At 32.7% G+C, this 20,448-nt stretch overlaps 1 protein-coding gene across 2 annotated transcripts in view; it reads left to right on the forward strand.

Annotated features, from left to right (window-relative positions):
* Positions 1-20,448, forward strand: part of LOC107438162 (uncharacterized) — a 70,135-nt gene that overhangs the window by 42,511 nt on the left and 7,176 nt on the right. For both annotated transcript variants that reach the window (XM_016050373.4, XM_087158045.1), the window contains 8 exons: positions 406-607; positions 1,908-2,065; positions 4,003-4,203; positions 5,864-5,965; positions 7,441-7,585; positions 13,465-13,790; positions 16,545-16,639; positions 19,562-19,673. In XM_016050373.4, coding sequence (XP_015905859.3) covers positions 406-607; positions 1,908-2,065; positions 4,003-4,203; positions 5,864-5,965; positions 7,441-7,585; positions 13,465-13,790; positions 16,545-16,639; positions 19,562-19,673 — 1,341 coding nt within the window. The remainder of the gene's footprint in view (positions 1-405; positions 608-1,907; positions 2,066-4,002; positions 4,204-5,863; positions 5,966-7,440; positions 7,586-13,464; positions 13,791-16,544; positions 16,640-19,561; positions 19,674-20,448) is intronic.

Genomic DNA, 20,448 nt, shown 5'->3' on the forward strand with positions numbered 1-20,448 from the left:
TTAACTAGAATTGGGTGACACACCAATGTTTCGTAAAATATTTTGAGGATGTTTCTCAAAATCATCATTCCCCACTTTTCACTTTCCTTCAACAGTCAAACAGATTATTTTTTTTTAAAATTAAATTTCGCTTTTTTTCCGTAGAAATTCATCAGACTTTCGTAATTTTTTTTCCAACTTACAGTCCCTGGCCAAATTATTAGACGCACTATAAGATTCCATGTAAAATTATAATTATCGGACGAAACCGGTTTGCATTTGTTTTCGCACCTGTATCAATTGGTTAACATTGCAATGCGATACGTTAAAAATAATAAGACGAATAGGAAGTATATGAAAAATCTCCTGAATAAAAATCCATTAAGTGTATATTTAAATACAAAGGTATTGCTCCATTTGTTTCAGGAGGAGAAGGAGGAAGAAAATGAGGAGGAGAATGATGAGGAAAAGGAAGAGGGAGAAATGGAGAAGGAAACAGGAAAAGAAGAGGAAGAGGAGATAGTAGGAATGGAAGAGAAGAAAGAGGAAGAAGCTGAAGAGCCAGATTCAGCTGAAAAGGATTTCGACTCACCTCCAGAGCAAGAAAAGAAAGGATCTTCCAGTTCAGGTATGTGATTGAGAGGGGCATTCTTAGTGGAGGGACGGGATAGCCTGGTTGGTAGGGCACTGGGCCCATGTCCAAGAGTTCGTGGGTTCGACCCCAGGCCGGCCGGAAACTCCCCGTGCAGTAAATAGTGGCGGATGCACGTTAAATCTGTCGAATAGCAAAGTCCTCCATGTTTCCATAACAAATCAATACCTCTGGGGATACTGATCCAGGAGTTTCCTTGTCTTCTGGGTGGATTCAAAATTACGAGACTGTGGAGTTGAACATTAGTAGTCGTAAACCCAAAAATTGGTACGGCTGTTCAATGACGGATATAATATAAAAAAATGAAATGGCTTTCTCATGGTACAAAAAAAAAATCTAGTCAACACTTTAAAATGAAAATTATAATTCTATATACGAAAAAATACTTCTAAAAAACTTGAGATAAATACGTATAGTAATTTATCCTTTAAGAAAAATAAATATCTTTATTATTAATCTATTATCATTTATTTGTTTTAATTTTCACATTGCAACATATGACGAATAAGGTTGGTAACTAAACAAATGTATGTAAATATAGTTCGTTCTCCAGGAATTGTCCGCCTCCATCACGTGGTATCCGACGATACTATATCGCTATTTTGGGGAGAAGGATGTGAACAATCCTGAACATGGTTGCTATTTGTCAATCGTATGACAAAAATATTATTTTTCGCAATCTTTATGTGCATTTCTTTAACATTAAATATTTCATAAATTTGATGATATTTCTCTCTTTTGAGTGAATAATTTATCTTTTTTGAAACATTTTACTGCAATGCATTTAATTAGCAAGGGTAACGAAAGGTATAATAGCAGATGATAAAACGAAGTAAGTGACTAAAAAAGAATTCATTGATTGCGTTTGGAACGCATTAAGGGTTGTCTGAATTTCAAACGTGGAGACGTTTCTCCTCCCGCCCTGAAATGAACTCTTCGTCCGAGGAGGTGGAGTCAAGTGCCAACTCCTGGTGAACGAACTATACTTGTTTATGTACTTTAATTGTTGCTAACTAGTCTGTTTACAGAAAGAAAAAGAACAGCTCGTGGTACGAGCACATATAAGATATAAGCTCCGTAATAACGCATTTCCGTACGAAATATAGGTTCCGTAGAAACGCTTGTTAGAAAATTTATGGTAGACTGGGAAAAGGTTTCGCGCCGGCGACGATTCTTCAGTGCGACATCCTCGCATCAAAATGAACTCTCCGAAGGTGTATCGTTTTCTTGACGAAATAGACTGTAGTTTTCACCGATTGTGATTTTTCCTTTTCAGCTGATAGACTCAATGAACTAATCGATGTTTGGATTCGTGACAAGGATCTTCTCAGGTTGGAGCACGTGGTCATTGCTGGGCAGGGAGATAGACTCGTCGGACGTTCTTCCAGTGACCGTCAAGTCCAAGAATTTCTAGAGCTTGTCCCAACCTATATGGTTAGTAGACAATCTGTATATACCTCAGACACCAATTTATGACTTTTAAAATTTGAACATGCCATTCTCCTTCCTGTTATGGAAGAGTTGTTACTGTTGAAAAAGTGTGCCAATAAATTTGATAATTTATTTATTAATTAATTATTCTATTTATTACAATTCTATTTATTTAATCTATTTTACTTCGCAACGATCGATGCATCTATGCTATTTGGCGTAATGGTCCTAATGACCTGAGTCGCCGTACTTAAAGAACTAATTTGATTCACGCAAACACACATTTGTTCATATGGCAGTAATCTTTGCTTGTTCGTATGGTGATGACCATAAGGTAATACACCTTTCTGAGAGCTGTTTTTCCTTGAACGTTTGTGATAGCTTCAGATAGTATTTTTTTAACTTTAATTATTGATTACGATTATTTTACACATGACAATTATGTTTGGGTAGGGCCGAGATAGCCTGGTTGGTAGGGCACTGGGCCCATGTCCAAGAGGACATGGGTTCGATCACCGTCAGCTGAAGACTTCCCGTGTAGTAAATGGTGACTGGTGCAAGTTAAATCTGTCAAGTCACAAAGTCCTCCATGTTCCCATAACAAATCATGCCTCTGGGGGTAGGGGAGAGTGGGGTCAATTGTAACAGGGTACGATTGTAACAGAGCAAAAATTTCGAGTGTCGGGTTTTAGATTTGGTTCTTAGGTGGCGCACAAGGTGTATTTAATAAATCTACATGTACACCCCTGCTGGCAACCATTTCTAGGTACTTTTGAAAGAGTTACATCACAAAAGATATTTTCACGCTACGTAAGTAATTTTTTTGGCATTAGAATATTATATTGTAACAAAGTAATTTTGTTTAAATCAACAAAAATTATTAACCGAATATGTAAGTGGACACCTTAATTAACATTTCAGAAAAAAAAAGATTAGTTTAGTTAATTAACTAGCATTGTTTTTAACAAATGAAGCTGAAATGGCGTCTTGGGGACAATTGTAACAATAAGTAAAGGGACGAATGTAACAGCTGAAAATAAATAATCTTATGCTTACAAACCATTACTTAACTCGTTAAGAACCACCAATAGTTTCCTATATCATTTATATTATGTTGCATGTGCATTATTTTATTTGTCACCTTTCACAGCATAAATTAAAATTTTTAACCCCTTAAAGTTAAAAGTTGAACCCTTTAGGTCTCTGCTTATTATTATTTTTACTCCTAAAATATAACTACTATTTTGATCAATAAAGAAATATGATAATATGTATAATTAACTATGTTTTAGTTGAATTTATGAACTGTTACAATTGACCCCGTAAGTGGGGACAATTGTAACAAGTGCACGACTGTCGAAAATTGTTAATTACTAATATAACAACATTTAAAATAAGGTATTTTTTTTTCTAGTAGAGAATAGTCTACTTTACTCGTCTGTCAATTAATACTGATAATATATTGGATTTTCTGTTAGTTAAAAATAGTTCAGTAAAAAATGTTACAATTGACCCCACTCTCCCCTACTGATACAGGAGTTTCCTTGTCTTCTCGATTGGGTTCAAAATTACAAGGCTACGGAGATGAACATTAGTAGTCGCAAACCCAAAATTGGGTTGGCTGTTCAACGACGGTTATTAAAAAAAGTTATGTTTGTGTGATCAGCAATGTTCGAAAATAGTTATTTAATAAAATATTATCGGGGAAATATAGTTTAGTTATCGACATCAAACAGTTAGGACTAGGAGTTTTCAAAAAGGCTGAACGATGTCAGAGAAGTAGATTGCTGATCAAATGCCTCTATATTCTTTAACGCTTTCTTCAGAATTGTTTTCACATTCACATTCTTCTATCCCTTTATTCTTACATCCTTCTTTCACATTCTTCTAGGAGTGTCTTCCAAATTTCTTCTTCTAAGTATACTTGTTTTTCTTTGCAGGCGAGAATCCGGGGTGTCCACGAGGCCGTTATAAGGGGGAGCCTCGGAGAAGTGGAGTCGGTGTTGACGCGGAAAAGATTTGCCCTGAGCAGAGACCAGTTGGGAGCGAGTCCTCTTCACCTGGCTGTTCTGCACGGACACAGTGACATCGTCAAGTATATCATCGATAACTTCCCTGAAGCACTGGATGGACCCGACAATGTAATTTATTCATTGCATCTTCAATATCGATTCTAAAATTTATAAGTATTCAAGTGTCTTGTATTTGAGTCATAATAGAGTAATTGCGAAATGAGTCAAAAGTGAGAAATGACGGAAGTCCTAAAATTCACACAAGATGTAATTTTGATTAAGAAGATGTATATAGAATGCACGTAAACACTCTTATGTTGACATTTCTATTTTGCATAAATGTGACTGAATTCTTATCATAAAGAGTATACTATACGCACTTGATGACATAACCCTGAATAAGGAAAAACTAAACTGGGAAAAAGGGTCTACGACGTTAAATCATATTGTCTGAGCGGCCAATTCTGATCACTAAAAAACTACTCTATCAGAGAATGATTTAAAATAGCTCAATAATAGAAACGCATAATATTTTCATGTAGTGTTGTATTTTTAACAAAATTGAAGTCTTTTATTATCTGTGGCCTTAAACACTTTTTTAAAATTCATTGCATCCAAAATAAACAAATTAAAAATAAAATGATAAATAAATAAATTTGAAAAGTACCTTTAACTTAACATTTTCATTGCGTGTAAATTTGCGAAAATGCGAGCCTTACTGTTCAAGGCGTATGTACTATTAATTCAATCGAAAAATATCAATAGTTACATTTTTAAGTTCAATTTTTAAGGTTTATTAAACTAGTACAAACCTACTACGTTTTTCATCAAAATCATTACTGTATAAAAATTTAAAGAGAAGGACTTGTTGTTCAAATTCTCTTAACAATTTAACTAAACCAATACAGTCGACTTCTATTTAACGAACTTCCATTTTGCGAATTACTCTATTTTGCGATTTTTTTTTTCAAGGAACCAAGAACATTTCGGAAATTTCTTCTTGGAAATGACTTCCAAATAGCGAAGTGAATTTTCTATTGAACGAACTTTTCTTTGAGATCCACTTTCTCTATTTCCCCAAAATATTTCAGAACGCCTCACACTTGTTAACGCATTTTATGGGAGCCTTGAATTGATTTTCGCAGCCAATTAACTTTTAAAGAAAGCAGCAAAATCCCTCTTTGTTTGCATTTCAAACGAAAAATTAACGGATTTTATCAGGAGCAATTAAACTTAAGATCACATTGTGGTAATGTATGTTTAAAATTGCTTTTAAAATAAATGCTGGTTTAATTTTATAACATAAATTTAGCTTTTTTAGTTCGCAATTTATGTCACATGATAGTGTAATACTGGATAATGTTTTTCTCTATTCTTGCTTTCCATGCAGATTTCTTTTATGATTAGGATTTATGAAATAAATAGTAGTATCTACTATTTATTTACTACTATTATTAGTATCTACTATAGTTTACAAGGTAAAGGTGTATCAATTGTTATTTGAATTATAATTAGTGTTTATGAATTTAAAACCTGTTTTGTGCTGTTTAAGTATTTTAAAAGGTGATTTTCTATTTATCGAGTTTTCCATATAACGAACTTATTATCAGGATTTAGCGACTTCGTTAAATAGAGGTCCGACTGTATATAGATGCGTTTTATTTTTCAGCTCAGAATTTATAACTAACAGCACTCATATTCAGTCATTCAATTTCGTGCAGGTTCACAAAATGTTTTTTTTACTTAATGAATGACTTTTTATATGAAGAGCATCTCCTATTTGTTTCAGGAGGGGCGAACTCCTCTTCATTATGCGGCTGTTATGCGAGACGGAGGAAACTACTATAAGATTCTGCTGATGGCTGGCGCCGACGAAACCGTCAAAGATAAGGTGAAACACTTAACAAATTCAGCACGAACAATTTTATATAATTTTAGAAGGTTTTGATCTCGTAATTTTTTTTCTTCTTTGTACAGGCGATATTTTGCCAATAATTTGTTTGACGGTATTCTGTCCCCAAGATTTAACATCCAAGTCATTTTAAAAATGCAAAATATAGGTTATTTGCATGTCACTGGGTCAATGGACCACGCTCCAAATTATTTTAAGTTTTAAAATCTAAACAATTATTTGACTGCAAACTTTTCGAACAATTTTGTTTATAGTCTACAAGTTAAATCAATATTTTTTACAGAAAAACAAAGTATAACAGGAAGAAAAAAAATAAGTTTCTTAGAAATAATAATATTCGATTCATGATTTTTAAGGAAATATCTCTTTACTGTATCTGGTAAAACTGTTCTGCCTAAATTCCAGTGCATATTAAATCTTAATTTTTATTTCAATGATATGTCAGGATCAAAAATAAAATCGACACCGATTTAGAAAGCATTTTGCATTTCAAATATAAGTTAGTTATTAAAATCTTTTATGTAACATTAAAGACATAGAGTTAGGTAGAAAGAGTAGGAGGGGATATCTTAACTGAATGGACTTTATAGGAGTTTAATGGAGTTTAAAACTGAATAGACTTTTATAACTTTTAAGTACGAGAACAGCTTCAACAATTTTGACAATTCGGAGCTCACTCCATTGTCGCCATGTTACGGAACTCGCCCCTCGGTTTTTAGGATTGATTGGGACCACATAGAAATGTAAAAGAGGATTGAGATTAAAGTCTATTGTAGTGTATATATCTACCACTACAAAAATACAATTCCAATTCCCTAGTATATAAGGCATGTTTGCACGAATTTACGTTGGGGTACCTTTTCATAGACGACGGTTGACATTGTCGATATCTACTCTCGCCCGATATTGGTGACCCGGACGTGATGCGAACACGCCTACTCTGCCAGAAACTCTCACTTTGAAATGAACACGCCTACCTTGACAGAAACTCTCACTTTGATATGAACACGCCTACTCCGATGGATGGTCCCCGTTGAACAGCTGACTTGCTACTTGTTACTGCTATAGTAGTCTATTCCTCGGGCTGTTGCTACTCAGTCTCGATCACACACAACGTCGGCCTCTATGCACTCGACTGCTAATGGCAACGCAGGAGCGACCACGACCGTGAACTTCATACATCTCTCACGATCAGCATTTAAAAGTACGGTGATATTAATACAGCCTTCTCAAAAAACAGCAATGAATCAATTAGTGGTATCCGTTCATCGAATTCTATCACAGACTGGTGAGGGAACACTGTAGTGTATCTACCACTACAAACATAAAATTCCAATTTGCTAGTATATAAGACATGTTAACTCGAATCTACGTTGGGGTAACTTTTTATAGATGACGGTTGACATTGTTGATATCTACTCTCGCCCCATAACTACTTCGTTCTTTTTTTCCAGAGTGATCGTACCCCTGACTACTACCTGACACATCCGGGTGTTCTCACGATTCGTGATCTTCTGGAGGGTTACCGGATCAGAGAGAACCAGAGTCCATCTCAAGTGAATATTTGGCAGCGTCCACCCACAGATGAAGCTGAAAAACGTGAGTGACCCTTTTAAAAATCACCTTCACGGACAACGCTTTCTTATATTGACACTCATACTGGACTTAAAAGCATACTGGACTTTCATGTATGCTTCTTGTTCATTATTTTAGCAAATAATGGCCAGAAGGAAAAAAAAAACTTTATAAAAGTCCAAGAGGCTACTTCTAGAAGGATCTGATCATTTTACAACTTTCTATAGTTTTATAATGTTAATATTTTTTTGTCCCTTTATCCTAATGTATATTTTTGAAATCTTTGATGAAGATTAATCTAAGAAATTGGGGATAACAAAGTTATAATTAAGAATTTCTAATTATCCATTTCAGCGATATAAGAATAAAGTGATCACAACTTAGCAAATTGTTGAACAGAAAGAAGAGTTAATAACTCAAAACCTAGAAAAAAAACTGGAAAGAGATTAAAAACTACAATTTTCACCTCTTTACCAGAATCTCCTACAATTAAAGCTCAATCTGATTTTCTCTAATTGTAAAAAGTAATCCAATCTCTAAATAACCCGTTAATTGATTTTAAAAAAAATTCTCATTTCTTTAAATTCTTAAAAGATAAAATTCTTTCCTTTAAATGCTTCTTATTCGGCCCAGCTTCACAAGGTGTATACTAATAGACCTGTAGCGTAAAATTTACGAGGTTGGCTATTGTAATTAGGTTTGATTTTTTAAAAATGCTTTATATATGCTTAGAATGCAGTGTTGGGGTAGCAGAATTTTGTTTCTAATAATTATAGTTAATTTAATTTCGTTTCATTTGAAAACAGTCTGCCATATATTAAATTGATTTTTTAATTTTATGCAAAATAATAAATTGAAGTTAAATTTTAATGCTTTTACCTTTTTTAAAGATAAATACGTTCTTTTTAAAAACGAAAGAGTTTTAGAAAATAACCTTAAACAGATTTTCATTCTTTTTTTAATAATTTAATGCGTATAAATGAGTACACTTCAAAGATAATTTCTTTTAAAAAATCAAACAGTGAATTTAAAACACGCTCTCACGACACCTATAGCATCTATATAATAACTTTCTTTGTTGTTTTTACCCTTTTCACGTTAAGATGGCGGGAATTCAAAAAGAGCAATTACGTATTACTTCTTAGTATTCAAAACAAAACCTATTCCAAATAAATTAAATTTTAAGTTTGTAAAAATGTATTTAAATTTATTACAGAAAGTCTTTTACTAAAAACTCTTCAAGTGTTTGTACAATCAATGAGGCGAAACGGAAATAAATTTGTTTCATATTCAAATAAATAAAATGTTTCATATTCAAATTGTAATGTATTCAAAAGATGAAAAGATAAGTTTCCGTAAACCAAATTTTATAAAGCAGCGTTGGTTGAATTAATAATAAAAGCTTAATTATTATGTTTACCCTTTAATGCGTGCGTGAATATCGAAAATTTCTGCAAGTCTCCGAATATATTCTGCAATTTCAACCGGTTACCGTTAAAGCTGTTTGGCATTATATTCGTATGTAAAGTGCACCAAAAAACCCGGACCACCCTGAATAACTTTTGATCTAATGATCGAATTTTCAAGTTCTAAAGCTCAATCTTACTGGTTCAAGGGGGAGGCCTTAAATGTGCTAATTAATTAGTGCAGACGATATTTTCAGTACGAAATCAGACTTATAAACGTATTTTGTCTAAATAAACATACCCTTTATTTTTTATCGGATTCGGGCTCCTGACCTCCTAAAATATCGGGGGTAGCCACAATCTGGGAATTATGGCCCCCATAGTTAAATTAGAAGAGTGATCCAAAATTTGGACCCCTTAATCTTTATTTTACCTTTTTCGTATTTCTCCATGTCACAAGAACTTTTTAAACGAATTGAAAAATGTTTGCCCACAATTATAAAGTTCATTTACCCTAAGTTAATCCCATGCAAAAAATAAATGTTGGTGCACATTTATTCTTTTATTTAATGATAGTGCAAAAAATTTCAAATGTTTACTAATATTTACTTTTTGCATGGGATTATCCTTGGTTATACGAATTTTATGATTGTGCGCGAAAATTATTCAACTCGTTAAAAAAGTTCTCGAGATATGGCGAAATACGTAAAAAATAAAGTTAACAATAAAGGGTCCAAACTTTAGACAGCTCTCCTGATTAAACTATTGGGAATTATACTTTCCAGGTTGCGGCTACTTCCCATGTTTCGTGGGTCAAAAACCCGATTTCGTTGAAAAAAAGGTATCTTTATTCCGAGAAAGTAAGTTTTTGTGCCTGATTTCGCAACTTAAAATATCATCTGAACTAATTAATTGGCATATTTAATGTCACCCCTTTGAACCATTAAGATTGAGTCATAGAACGTGAAGATCCAATCATTAGATTAAAAGTTATCCTGGGTGGTTCTTTCTTTCTTTTATAATTTTGCGTTACAAATAAATATGCGTACTGTTAAATATTAATGATATTCTAAGTGTCAAGTTTTGTCTAGCGGTGCAAATATCACAGATTTTTAAAATAAAAATAGTAAGATGTATTTTTTTTTAATGTTTGACATATGTTTTTCTCAGTCTCAGCATTATTTCTGCTCACTATATTATGTAAGAATTTAGTATCTGGTACTTATTTATTATAATAATTTCCTTCTAAATTTTAAAAAAAAAAAACTCAACTGGTTGTATTTTTTTAAAAAAAATAAACATTTGATAGTCTTTTCTTTAAAAATATGTGTTCGCTTTTAAATTCAGTGAATTGTGTTTAAATGGTAATATTTATAGCTAAAGATTTAAAGCTTACCTCGAATATAAAGCACTTAAGCTGTAGTATATTCATATTTTCCTTGTCAAAAAAGTTTCAAAAAAATGTTTTCATTGGGTAGCCAGTTATGTTCGCGATTAATGAATCAGCCAACATATTCAGGCTTTATTTATTTTTCTGACATCTGCGTCAAAATCCTTCAACATTGTTTTATTCAATAATATTCAAAACGATGCATTAAAGGGTTCATTACTAAATCATCTTCTTGTACCAACTTTTGTATTATAAGTACGTCTTCCCTTCTTTTCACTATTGATTTTTCCTGAACATGTAATTTAAGTACGTGTAATTGAACAAATGTTGAACAAACTGTGCTATATTTGATGTAGTCAGTGGACTCTTGTTTCATTTTTTTCCTTCTTTTTTCTATTCAAAAGTCTCACTACAAAAACATTAAAGAAATAAATAAAATAGATTTTGATAATTAGATTAGTTTCAAATATGCAAAGATATAGGTTTTATTAAAATTCATCACAGTTATATCTTACTCAAAAATTATTTATTAGTTATTGACCAAAAGCAATAAAAGAATTACAATATTTGATTTAAGCTTTAAAAGTTTTTAAAGGAGTCGCGTCATTATTATTTCTTGCAATTTTAAGTTTGACACTTGAATATTCAAACTTTCAACTCCTTATAATTGAAGCTACCTGATGCAATGAAAATGAAATTGATAAATATTTCAACAAGAGTCCATCGGCAATCTTTTGCTTTGATGATGTATTGTAAAATAAATATTTACTTATCAAAAGGAAATAAATAAAGTTCTTTTTTTCTTATTGGATTGTTGTTTCTTTTAAACATTAATATAATCACATAAACATATCTAAGGAAGCGGATAAATGAGTTGACCATACAAAACGGTGGACTCTTGTTCCTAAAAATATTTCTCAATTTCAAAAAAATAACAAAAATACAACAAAAAAATAACAAAAACACAACATTTGCATACAACAAAATTTTAAGAACTTTCTAAATGTTTAAGTTTTAATTTAGCTTTTGACTTTATTGATTTTACTCAAAACAATATTTTTTTTAGCTTAATTTAAAAATATTCGTAAAAATTATTAATATTCTCATAAGCACGTTACATTGGTTCATAAACGTCCTCGTGGATGTTAAGTGGGTTAAAACATAAACATTCTGATTTTTTTCTTGAATGATGTTTTTTTTTTTCCTTTAATGTTCGTAATATCACTATGTTTATTTTACTAATCATTTATGAAAACATAATATATGAAAAGTTCAGTGTGTGAATATTCTGAGTAAATGTATATTTTTCTGAAAGATCTAAACACTTAGATCTTTATAGTTTATACATCGATTTAGTGTTAAGCATGGTATAGCTTTTCAAAATTGTCCACTACGCTTCGATTAAGATCTTTAAGTGTAAAATTATTCGAGATTCTAAATGTAAACTAAAGCTTTCTAATACTGATAAAATTTAAATCGTTAAGGATGAAATTCCATGATGTCACGTAAAACGAGGCTTCAAGCCTCGTAAAACAGGCATTACAATAATTAGAATAACTTATTATAATCAAAATCTAGTAGTCACGAGTAACTGTTGCAAACTCATAAAAGTCATGAAAATAGCGTGTTATTCGCAAAAAACGCATCATTTCTTACGACGCCGGAACCTTCGAAAAACAACCGCAAACAACATTCATAACTGAAAACAAATAATTGCATTTGGCAGGCGGATACGATAGGGTTTCGAACCTTTATGCACCAGCGTGCCATTTTTTCTAAAAAATTGTTTAATTTGGTCATAGACGTGCCGTCAAACAATTTTGACAATTGGGATTATTGGGAAAATAATAACACTAAATACTATCAAATCAAAACTCTTTATTTACTATGAAAAAAAATACAGTTTGCAATATCTGAGTTATACGCGTAATTCAACCTAAAGTAACATCAGAGTGACTTCTGCTGTTGCAGATTAGATGACAAATAACTTATATTAGAATGTAAGATGTTATTTTAAGCAGGTCTGTCAATTTTTTTTGCTAGTTATTTATTGTTCGCTTGTTTTTTATGGTAATTAATTGTTTTTTGGCATTAATTGTAATTTTTTGTTAATAATTGTTTATTTTTTTATGTTTGTTTTTGTAAATTTTAATTTAATTGGTAAATTGCTTCACAGTGAACTTCGTGATCGGTGGCGTGCCCAAAATATTATATGGCGTGCCATTGGTTCGCTATCCCTGCAGGCGGTTCAATACACAGGCGATATTTTGTTATTGTGACTAGTTATTACTATAAAATTAAAAATGAAATCAAAAGTGTTTTGCTTCGACGATAATTCGACCATTGTGGCTAGCTTCAATTAACAATAAATAATTGAAAATACCTTGAAACATAAAAGCGATTAATGCATCGTAATTGAATTAAAGAAATGTTTAGATTTAAAGATATTAGATATTAAAAAAATAATAAACGGAAATTTTAATTTTGTAACTAACCTTATGATTCGACTAAATTCCCGTCTTCATGCGCGTCTGAAATAAACAAAATATATTGTAAATAACTGGAAACTTGAAACAACATAAAAATAAATCATATAATAAAGGGTGTGTAGTGCGTCTACCACTACAAAATTCCAATTCTACCACTACAATTATTAATTCATTGGTACATAAGACATGTTAACTCGATTCTATGTTGGACCATCATAAATCAGTCCGAATTCTAACATTGGGGTGATGGTTGTTCATGATCGTTCCAACATTTGATTTCTATGATACTGTGATGGAAATTCGTGATGGTTCGACATGAACAAACCTTTAAAACAAGTTGCTATTCCTATGTCGGACCATCATAAATCAGTCCGAATTCCTACATTGAGGTGATGGTTACTTATGTTGGTTACTGTAAAAAAAAATGTAATGGTTCATGATGAAATTATTGATGGTTACCATCAGTATTATGTTGGCCATCAATAGAAGTTTGACTTGGGTAGTTTAAAACTAAGGCTTTGTCTTGAGATACTTAAATTGTAATGTTTCCTTGGCGAAATAGTTTCGGGGGACAACCTTAAGTCTCGTTTCATCGTTTTGGTTTATACTATCTTACAGTGGATCTGTTTGACCACGATTCTTTCGGTGGGGAGACCCCTGATTTTGCCGATACTCCCACACCGGAAGGTACGGCGGAGGAGAAAGCCGTTGAAACTGAGATGGAGAGAAGTGACCAGCAGGAGGAGGCACAAAGCAAACCTCTCATAGATTATCCCATTCTTTTCGATCGACAAAACAAGGACAGTCGCTACCTGGCTGGTGTGTTGGGAGATGCTTTGGTCAAGGGTCTGGCTCAAGTGGCTCAAAGGAGACCCAGTGACCCCATCGGATATCTTGCTACCTATCTTTACCAGTACGCGGCCATGAAATCTTCTGCTCCTCACGTAAGTTCCCTTCCTAAATAGTAGTATAGTGTATCTAAAATAAGAACTCCCCCAGACATTCGTCTGAACCTGTGGCGGTGACTATGGTAACAAGGTATGACTATTTCAAGTAGGGGTGCGGGATCACTGTTTTGGAGTGGTTTCGGCTCGGGTCGACGAGAGAAAGGGAATCTCTTCGGTCTATGGTGTTAGTGAAGCTACCCTCCCTAAAGTGCACAATTCTTGTTTCCATAGCACCAGACGGACTCAGACTTGGTGACGGGAGGAGTTCTTAGCGTAGACAAACTATAGCACATTTTTGGGGGACTTCGAGCTTTTATTTGAGAAATCTTCTTGAAGAGTTTCACTACTATAAAGACATTTAAATAAGTATTTTAATACACATGCTCATACCATTTCAAAAAAAAAGAAGCCAAGTGTAATGTAAGATTTTTTTTTCAACTGAAAAATAGTATAGTCAAAAGAAGAAAAAAAACTGACTAAAATTTATATTTTGTATGAAATTGTTTTTCGAAAAACAAACTTTATAGTTTTGAGCAAAGATACGTAAATCCGCTTTAAAAGTTCTCGAGATATGGCGAAATGCATAAAATGTAAAATTAATATTACGAGGTCTAAATTTTCCTGACCCAACTATTGAGACAATATTTCCCAGGTTGCTGCTACCATCTATATTTTGGTGGTAAAAAATCTGCATCCGTCGAGAAAAAAAAAGGTATGTTTATTGAAAAAAAAACATGTTTTATTGTCTGATTTCGTAACTTGAAATATTGTCTTCACTAATTAATGCTTGTAATTAATTAGCATATTTGATGTCTCGCCCTCCGTTCATTAAGACTGAGATCTAGAACGCGAAGATTTGATCATTAGATAAAAGTTATTTGAAGTATCCCGTTTTTTTCTTTTGCGCACTGTACATTAAAGTTTTTATCTTATCAGAAAAAAAATTATTTTTTATACTGGCAAGAAATTTGTAGATACTCTAAAAAATAAGTCGACTGCAACTCAATGCAATGCGTTAATTGCTCCACGCTTTATAGAACAATCCTTTTATGTTTCTGCGCTACAAACTGCGATTGCGTTTCTTTTTTCCTTTGATGATTGTCAGAAAACGTTTACATCACGCTGTTGGTGATTTTATGAAAAAAGCATCTGGACATTTTTTCTTCAGAGCTATTTGTTAAACTTTATGACAGTATTCATCCTTGTAATTTTAAATCCAATTTGAAAGAAAATCTCTTGCCTCGAAACAAGCGGAACTTAAAAAATAGAAGTTTATGGGAGGGAAACCATATCAACCTGAGAAAATTTTTCATTGGGTTACAATTGCAAGTTAGTTTGACGTCAAGGGCGATCGAACTCAAGATCTGCCAACTATTGAGATTTTTTATGTATCGGGCCAAACGATAATACTCGACCTAAGAGAAAGCCCTCTTATCTCACCCTTGTGGTTTTTAAGTAAAATTTTGATTTTCATTTTTACGGCTCTTTTTATTTTTTTCTTTAATTATTTTTAAGTTCTTAACTTATTTTTTGAGTAGGGAGTATCATCCAACGTAGCTGTACCCTTTAAAATAAAATAAAATAAGTAAATAAATAAAGGCTTCGCTTTATATGATTGAAATAATTTTTAGACCTTATGCATATTTTTTTTCACATTTTATTTTCACAAATGTTTTGAGTAACAAATTACACGGTTAGAAGTTTTGGATAGGTAATTTAAAACTGTAAGTTTGACTGTTCTTACATCTCTTAAAATATTTACTTTTGTTTAATGTCAGAAAAACTGCCGTTATGTTGAAAAATTCTTTTACGTACAATACCAAATTACCTATCTGAAAAAGTTAACGACAGAATTATTTTGGAGAACAAATCAGAATATTCAACGCTTTTCCATGGTTTATATTATTAGATCTACTAAATTTCTTTAACTCTGCCTTTCTTGGATTACTTCAAATCATTTTGTATTAAAAACTGCTAAGTAGAGACATTTAATTTATTTTGTATTATCCTGTATTTCTCGAAACCTTCAGAAAACTTTTTCTTCCCATTTCTTTTCCTCGTTGACTTTGTCTTAGTTTCTTATTTTTCCTTCCATTTATTAATTAGATCTTTCTGAAGTGCTTATTTTTATGAAATGCTTGAGTGAAATTTTTCAATTCAATTAATTATTTCTGCCTTGGTGACTCAGGAGATAAAGCATTCATCTTCCAATGCGGTGGACCGGGTTTGAATCACGGCAATGGCTGGTCGATACGAATTCCGTGCACGGTTCGCACAGACCACAGTGCTGACATAAAATAACCTATGGGGTAGACGGATCATGGGTAAAAGTTCCTTTGCCATCATGCTAACCGTGGGAGGTTTACGTGGGTTTTCCCTTCTATTTAACACAAATGAGGGTAAGTTTCAGCAGAGAGTCCTCCACGAAAGCAAATTTCTCCTAATACTTGATCCAGGTGTTCCCTTGTCTTCTGGATTGGGTTCAAAATGACAAGACTACGGAGATGTAAATTAGTAGTCGTCAGTTCAAAACAAATGGGTCGGCTGTTCAACGACGATTATAAAATAAAAGTATTTCTGCTTGGAGTTTTTGGAGTTCACCAATAGCGTGTCACAACTGTTCGTATTTTTTTTTTCGTTTTATTAAAAAAAAGCAGTTGATCAAAACTTTAATTAGTTTAAAGTGTAAATTAATTGTTTGTTTAATTTATTTTTTAAAGTACCGTGACTGATCCCTTGTTTTAACATTAGACGAGCAGTGAACCTGAAGTTGCTGATGATGAAGAAGAAGAAGAAGAAGAAGATGATATGATGAATGCAGATGAGGAAGAAAAAGAAGACGCGCGGTTGGTAAAACTTTTTCGAATTACCATGAAACGAATGTAAAGTTTGACATGAGAGCATTCAAAACAAAGCTTTAAATAATTATTTACATTTTGAAATTTCTGTAATGTTACTCCGTATTATAAATTCTGCAAAACAAATAATAATTCGGAAATTAATTTGGGGATATCGAAATGCAAGATGAGTTAAAAATTATCCTGCAATCATTTCTCTCAATAACGCTTTCACTCAAAAACCAGTACATGTAACTTAATGTATTACTTTCTAAAAGTAATTTTTTCATAGTATTGTGACATTACGAAAGCTACTGAATGTCAACTGTAACATTATCTAGATGGAGAATGTTCAAAGTATTTGTGAAATATCATTACTTATTTTTAACATCAACCAACGATCGTCGTAGATATTCACGATGGACACATGGAAGAAATAAAAGAAGATTTGTATGTATTTTATTTATTTATCATATAGCGCACTCTGATTATCGCCATATGCGTTCCTAATAGCGAAATAATCGAGAGATTTTTCAACGCTTTACAGTTTCGCATTATTCTTTCTCAAAAGCTATTTCAGATTAGATTCACAACGCAACAGATCGCATTAACGCTAAAGGGTATAAAATAAGCTTAGCCTTACCATTAATACTTAGTCTTACCATATAAACTTAGTCTTACCATATTAAGTTATATCTGCCCCCCCCCCCATAATCGGGCGTACGGGAAAATCGTGAGCTCGTCGCCGCGACAGATCTCCCCCCCCCAGTGAGGGAAACGCAGGCAAGCACACCGGCGCAAGGACCCAGCCGGGAGACCCGGCAAAGCCCCCCGTGGCATTTATTGAAACTAAAACATTACAATTACAAAGAAAGGCTGTGGAGCTAGATAACAGCTTCAACACAATTCATTACAAATACGAAATCGAAAAGTTAGAAAGTGGCATGCAGGCCATGCAAAAGAATTTTTAAAAAGGTTCGTGAAATAAATGTTAAAATTCTGAAAACTGGCGCGCAGGCCAATATGGTACTAGGCCAAAAGACCCTTATATTCCTTAAAAATACCATAAAATTTACAACGGTGGAGATTTAAAAATTATCAAGGGGTGCCAGCCCAGGTCAAAAGACCCTCATAAAAGGCAATTTAAAAGTTTAAAAAGCTAAAAAGTAAAAGTATGTAAAATGGCAAAATGCCAATATAAAAACCAGAAGCCAAATGGCAAGAAACAAAACACACTCAGGATATTTCATTTATTATTATTTTACCACGTTTATATAAACTTGCCTTCGTGTATGTCTGTCCGGGTGGAATTTTGTAATCGATTTTAAACTAACTTCCCGACTAGCTACAAACTTCAAATTTGGCACATAGATCAGAATTGGATGACAATACATGAAAATGAAGAGAAAAAAGACACAAAGTAAAATAAAATTAAAATTTAAAAAAAATTTTTTTTTTCGAGATTGTCTTTTGTTGTCGATTCCATTATTTCAAATTAGTATTACATGTCAGGTGAAAAGATTTTTACTGTCGGAGTATTTTTATTGGCTGAAAAATCACGTGGTAGGATCCAGTTTTTCCTCATTCATTTCCAGATTGTTTTGGTTGTCATCAGCACAAAACTAATGGAAGTCGTAAAAGTATTGTTTTTCTATAAAGATTTTTGTATCCCTAATTTAAAATTAAAGTTCTATTATTTTAGTAGTGGTCTTGTAGTAGTCTTGACTACTCTTTACTAAGAAAAATAATCTAAATAAAAATATATATCTTTAAAAACCACGTTTCTTGTAGTGAAGAATAATAATTAAAAAGTAAAAATTTTTAAAAAATATGAAATAAAAATTAAAAAAATTATAATTTAAAATAAAAAAAATTCAAAATAAAAAGTAATATATTTTTAAAAACCACGTTTTTGTAGTGGAGAATAATAATTAAAAAAAATTGAAAACCAAAAACGTGGGGCGCATGAAATACATAACAGTGCATATACACATACATATACACATACATATACACATTTTCTTACACATAGCCACATATATACATCCACATACATATGCATATACACAAACATATTCCACATCCACATTCAGATACGATTACAATTACAGATATACCATACACATAGTTTCAAGGCACACATACACACACCAATATAACATTACTGTTATGTATTTCATGCGCCCCCACGTTTTTTGTTTTTCAATTTTTTTTAATTATTATTCTCCACTACAAAAACGTGGTTTTTAAAAATATTACTTTTTATTTTGAATTTTTTTAATTTCATTTACCATTAATGTAAAACAAACTCTATGTAAAGTCTCTCTGATGATATTTAACAGAACCGTGGTAGCTCAGGGGATGGAGCGTTCGCCTTCCAATGAGGTGAACCGGGTTTGATTCCCAGCGAGGACTGATCGATACGAATTCCACACCCCGGCTTGTACCGACAATAGTCCTGACGTAAAATATCCTCAGTTTAAGACGGATCATGGGTTAGAGTGCTCTTACCATCAGGCTAATCATGAGAGGTCTTCGTGGTTTTCCATGTTACGCAAATGTGGGTTAGTTCCATCAAAAAGTCCTCCACGAAGGCAAATGTCTCCAAATACTTGATCCAGGAGTTTTCTTTGTTCTTTGGATTGGGTTCAAAATGACAAGGCTACGGGATTGAACACTAGTTGTCGTGAACCCAAAATTGTTCGGCTGTTCAACTATGGTTATTAAGTTAAATTAAGTGATATTTACCAAAAATTTTGTGCAATTTGCCAAAGATGCAATATAAATGTAGGTTTTCAACGCAAAGTTCTAAATTTAAATGGAATCAGTTGAATAGTTTCAGAGAACTGAAACATTAAAAATCTCACTGATTTAAATGGTGTCTTAGAACTATTCAAGCGGTTTCGTTCTTATGATATATTTTTTTAATAGAGTTGATGATTTGAGAAGCGCCCCTCTCGATGTCTTAGCTGAAGATCCTGAAGAAATGGATGATGATGATGAGGAATTCTCTTTGGAATTTGAAGATCATACAAAAATGAAGGTGAAAACCAATGATTGATATCAATTTTTAAAAATCTATCTAATCATATTTAAAAATCTATTATCTAAACCAGTGTTTCTTAACCTTTTTGGTATAATGGACCCCTTTTAAAAAATTTTAAGAAGTCACGGATCACCCCCCTATGAGAAAAATAATTGCAAAAAACATCAATTGATAAAAAAAACATTTAATTTTATTATTTTAATTGTATACAAAATTTTTAAAATTAAAGGTTACTGCTGCTTTTTCTTAATTAATAAATTGAATTGAGGGATGGTTTTCGACAAAGCAAAGCGCATATCATGTCCAACATTCAATCGATTTCGATGTTTTGTTTTATTGTCACAAGTGTGGAAAAAGATACACAGCAAAGATACACTGTAGCAAACAGAATTATAGCTGCCATAACTCGCTTTACAAGCAATGGGTAGGCTACCAAACGTTTTAAAAATGAGGAGTAGTCAGCGGACCCCCAAAATATGACTCATGGACCCTTAGGGGTCCATGAACCACAGGTTCAGAAACCCTGATCTAAATAAATCTAAGTGTGCAATATTACTCATTGGCAAAATGGGTTTTGATTTGGATTTGATGGCGTGCACACACTTTTCAACTGTGTTCAAAAGTAACAGTAAACAGTGCGCATGCGTCGTCATTGCATGCGTTGCTATGGCGAACGCTGCTGTTTCTCTTTTCATTTTCACTTTAGCAGTCACTTCATTTCAGCAGTCATTCTTAATGTATTTACATAATAATAATTTAAAGTATTTTCATA

This window comes from Parasteatoda tepidariorum, chromosome 2, assembly GCF_982258835.1.
Source record: "Parasteatoda tepidariorum strain Cologne lab strain chromosome 2, Ptep-v5.0, whole genome shotgun sequence".
Taxonomy (NCBI): domain Eukaryota; kingdom Metazoa; phylum Arthropoda; class Arachnida; order Araneae; family Theridiidae; genus Parasteatoda; species Parasteatoda tepidariorum.